This window comes from Hipposideros armiger, unplaced genomic scaffold (genome assembly GCF_001890085.2).
Source record: "Hipposideros armiger isolate ML-2016 unplaced genomic scaffold, ASM189008v1 scaffold_8, whole genome shotgun sequence".
Lineage (NCBI taxonomy): Eukaryota > Metazoa > Chordata > Mammalia > Chiroptera > Hipposideridae > Hipposideros > Hipposideros armiger.
The window spans coordinates 651,292-655,723 of record NW_017731358.1 but is presented as its reverse complement, the minus strand read 5'-3'; the positions used below and the strand labels follow the sequence as shown (position 1 = coordinate 655,723).

Genomic DNA, 4,432 nt, shown 5'->3' with positions numbered 1-4,432 from the left:
CAACTGCAACTAAAATATTTGAAATCCTTTAAGAGCTTGAGCACAAATTGATCAGAGAAGCCCTACCAGAGGGGTTCTTGCAAATTAAATGGAATTTAGTTCATGGAGGGTTTGGTGAAAGGTTTGAGGGATTAAAAAAAAAAAGTTCAAATAACAAGAGAGCCAATTCCTGAATTCTCAGATTACATATAATTCAAATTCTGCCAGAGCCTCTTTTTACTACATATTCCAAAATAATGAAGTAATCAGTTCTAAGACGTAAAAGCCTTCACTTTTTTCTTTTATTTTCTCAAATAAACTTCCCAAAAGGAAGATATTTTAAGAGCATTTTGAAACATCTTTGGCATCACATAAAAAAGGAAATCTCGTGTAAAAAACGAAATGTCATCTGAACTTTTATAATACAAAGGCGCAATCCAATATGAACATATAAAATATATACAAATATAGTGCATGGTCAGTCACTTAATACAGCTCTCTACAAAAAGTAACTTTTTAGAAATTAAAAAATTCAAAGTAACCAATTAATCACAAAACTCTTCTTCTCTCCCAGTGTCCAAGTTCCTGTTTAGTGTCCTGAGGGAAGAGAGATATGTTGGGGGTTTTAAGGGGAGGGATGACTTGAGCCCCTCAGTTCCGCCACGGCCTCCACATGGAGTCTGCCGTGAGCGAGGGGCCGCTGGAAGGCGACACTGCATTGGGGCCCACGGAGGTCCCGCTGTTGGTGGTGTAGACTGGGATGACGGGGCCGCTGTGAGCGAATGCCCCGTTGGGGATGAGGAAGGCAAACTGGCCATCAGGAGCCGGCACCACCTGGAAGCCGCCAAAAACCTTGGCCGCCTCTCCTGCCGGGCTACCAAGCTTGCAGGGCGCGCCGCCGGGAGGGGGCGCCGCGCCCCCGGGGATGGGCACGAGCGGCGGCGGCGGCGCGAACGGCGCGTGCTGCGGACCTCCGGGTCCTGGCGGCGGCGGTGGCGGCGCCTGCAAGGCTGGGTGCGGCTGCCCGGGGTAGGTCATGGCGTTGATCTGGGTCATGCAGTTGGCCAGGTGGCCGAGCAGCCTGGTGCGCACCTCGGTGTTAACGCCCTCGCACGTGGACAGGAAGCGGGTCACCTCGTTCATGCACTCGCTGAAGCCCGCGCGGTACTTCCCCAGCACGCTCGGGTCTGTGCTTAGCGCGGCTGCAGGCCAGAAGGAGACAGAAGGGTCACCGAAAGGCCCTGGCCCGGAGGCCACCGCCTCCGCCCTGGGAGGTCCCCCGGGCGCGCCTCCCTAACCACTTGGCCCGCAGAACTGCCACCGGTTACGGAGATGGGTTTAGAAAAACCATCCACCTCTACACACTAGCTTGGCGACCTAAGCCAAGACGCTTCCTTCTCTTCATTCCCTGTCGCTCCATTTAAACTGATCTTGGTCCTAGATCTGCCTCCCAGCCCCCAGCACGCGCGATGTGACCTTGGGTAATGCCCTTCCCCCTACCCCGCCATCCGAGCCTCATTTCCCCTTCTGTAATGGGGGAGGAGGGAGTGCTAAACCAGATGACCTCCAGGCTCCACGAAGCTCAAAACCACCACAGTTCTAAGTCCTTTCGCCCCCACCCGCTTCCCTCACTGCCAAGCCGCCTGCCGCCCTCGCTGCTACAACCTCTCTCCCTCCCTTTCCGGAACAGTAACAACTTGGAGTTGTGGCTATAAATAAGCCCCAGACCGTGGGAACGCAAGAGTGAGCCAAGGCAGTAAAATGTAGCTGAATGCCTCTCACAACCACGGGCGGAAGTCTGGAAGAAATCACCGCGGGGCGAGAGGGACGCCCGCAGAGGGGGACGCGGCAAGCCGCACTTACCCGTCATCTGTGCCCGCTGCAGGTTCCGGAGGTGCTTCACTGTCATTTCCAGAATGTCTGCCTTCTCCAGTTTGGAATGACGCGAACTCTGCACAGAAGAGGCAAGCAAGGAAAGTGAGACCTCCGCCAGCAGCCTGGGAATGCTGGGGGTCCCTCCCGCCTGCCGCGGCCCCGACTTCCCCAGACCCCGGAGAAAGGGGCCCAGCCCTCCCTCCTCAGAAAACGCAGTGCTGGCGGGGAAGATCCGCCAGCGAAGGGGTTTCACTCTTAGTAATAAGAGAAATAAGATTTCATGTTTTAAATTAAGAAAAGCATTATCCACTTACATCTTTCTTAAGAGCATCCAAAATCAGTGTTTTCAGCTGGCTTAGACTTTCATTTATTCTTGCTCTTCGTCTTTTCTCCATGATAGGCTTTGATGACTGTAAAGAAATTAAAAAAAAAAAGTCCTGAGTTCCCATGGGATCTGCCATTTCACCCGGAGGTTTTAAGGGATAAAAGAATCCCCAACCCCGGCTTAATTTCTTGGGGCTGGAGAAAGACATAGCCATTGATTGCCCTTACCTTTCTGTGCTCAGATGCTGTCTTTGGTTTATCCGGTGTCGTGTTGACACTGGCTGGGGTAGCAGCCACCGGGGACGAGGAATTTTTCTCCATTATATCAGCCGGCATTTTCTTTTTTTTTTTTTTAATCCCTAGAGAATTTTATTTTTGGAGTCCTTCACACAAAAAATTGTTTATGTCCCTTTTATTCGAGACTTTCACAAAACTACTGAGCAAGTGCTGAGGGTTTATTACAATATCTTATGGCTACTTAGTGATCGGCAGCGCTATTCCAGGACCAAGGAGAGAGGTAGATGGGGGATTCCGCTGTTATCAGCACCAGCTCCGGATCCTGTGTGATCCCCAGGCCCTGGCGGCCTCTATATATATCTGGGACTGCACGCGAACGGCTCGTGTGAAACTTCCCAAACTTTCTTTCCCACAGTAACTTTCAGCCAATGGGAGGAGGAGACACGCGGCACCGCTCGTGGACCGCGCCCCCCCATTGGCCGCCAGGCACAAGGCCTGGCGGCCAATGGCGCGCGCCTGAGCCTGGGGCACCGGAGGCTACAACGTCAATCAAAAGGATTTTAACCCTTTGCTACTCTCCCTGCTGGGCTTTGCTTTAGAGAGGATTTTTTCCGCATTAGTTTTGCTCTAGTCTAGGTTATTTCTTTTGGGGCTAGGGTCTTTGCTCTTTATTTCCTTTCATATGTGTAATAGAGCTGCTTTGACACTAATAAGAAGTTCATTTGAAAAATATTTTTAAAAGGTTTAGAAGGACAGGGATAAAAGATTATATTTGCAGTGGTTAAAAGGGGGAACGTGTGCAAGGATGAGTTACTAAAACATCTAAATTTCCTGCTCAGTCTATACATGGGGGTGGGGGGGGGGAGGAACGTGTGAAAGTCGACCGTGCAGAAACGACAAAAAAATTCCTTTGTGCATGCAGAAAAAGGAAAAAAAAATGCCTTCCACCTAACCTTTGTAGGTTGTTCAGAGCAAGGTGGTTTTTGATCCCCGCCCCTCATTCCTCTTCGGGAGTTGGGGCCTTGGACCCCGCGCTTCCCCAGGAAACAATCAGAATAATTTCCCACTGGGCAGAAAGGAAATGGAATTTCAAATGAAAGATGAACAAGGGGGGCTTTGATGGCAATGCCTCAGGGACGCGCGCGCGCCCTCGCCACCCTTTTTCTTTCCACCCGTGGGCTCTCCGTTCTGCGGCACAGAGAGGTGGCAAGCCGGGCGGCAGCCTCTCCCCTCCTTCTCGCCCCGCGGGCGGCCGGCGCACCTCTGCATCCGGCACGCACGGGCCCTTTAAGAGCTACAGCAGCCGAGCTGCAGTTTGACATCAGCCGGCCGGCGAGGGCGCGCCTGGAGCCGGAGCACGTGCCAGGATGTTTTATTGCCGCCGCGGCTGCGGCCCGGCTGGGAGGATGTGTGTGTGCGTGCGTGTGTGAGTGTGTGCGCGCGCGCCCTGGGGGCAGGGAGGCGGGGGACGGCGGCGGGCGGCGGAGCGCGGGGGCTGGTTCCTGGTCCCCGGGAGAAGCCAAGAAGGTAAATAGCAGCTGCTGTGCTCGAGCCTGGGAAAACCCCGCCCCCTGCGCCTGGCCAGGGTTTCATTGGCGAGCGCTGCTTGTGGGGTGTGTGTGAGTGTGAGTGAGTGTGTGTGTGTGTGTGTGTGTGTGTGTGTCCGGGGCCCCCCTCCTCCGGCCCCCGCCAGGCCAGGAATCCGAGGGGGCGGTGGGCTGGGAGCCGAGCCCCGGCGCTTGCTATCCCCCCCCACCTCCCCCCGGCCAAGGTCAGCCCTTCCGGGCGGGGAGCGCACGCCCCAGGGTGGAGAGTGGGGAATTATTCCAAACCCCCACTCCACCCCTGATTTCAGGCTTGGGGTTTTTTTCGGCCGAAAGCCTCACCAGCACAGCCCGGGGGAGGGGTGGCGGCCTTCTAGCTTGCTCCCTGCCCGGGCCAGCCCTCCCTCCCTCCCCCCGCGGGGTCCCCGGCGCCCGCCGCGGTCACGAGATGCCTGACCGCACTTAGGAAGCGG

At 54.8% G+C, this 4,432-nt stretch overlaps 1 protein-coding gene across 1 annotated transcript; it reads right to left on the bottom strand.

The window, feature by feature from the left end:
- Positions 1-249: 249 nt before the first annotated feature.
- On the bottom strand, positions 250-2,768 carry HES1 (hes family bHLH transcription factor 1). Its single transcript, XM_019651042.1, has 4 exons — positions 2,407-2,768; positions 2,169-2,264; positions 1,843-1,930; positions 250-1,181 (listed from the first exon to the last, which is right to left on the bottom strand). Exons 1-4 carry the CDS (start codon positions 2,512-2,514, stop codon positions 631-633), a joined length of 843 nt encoding a protein of 280 aa, XP_019506587.1. The 5' UTR covers positions 2,515-2,768; the 3' UTR covers positions 250-630.
- Positions 2,769-4,432: the final 1,664 nt, after the last annotated feature.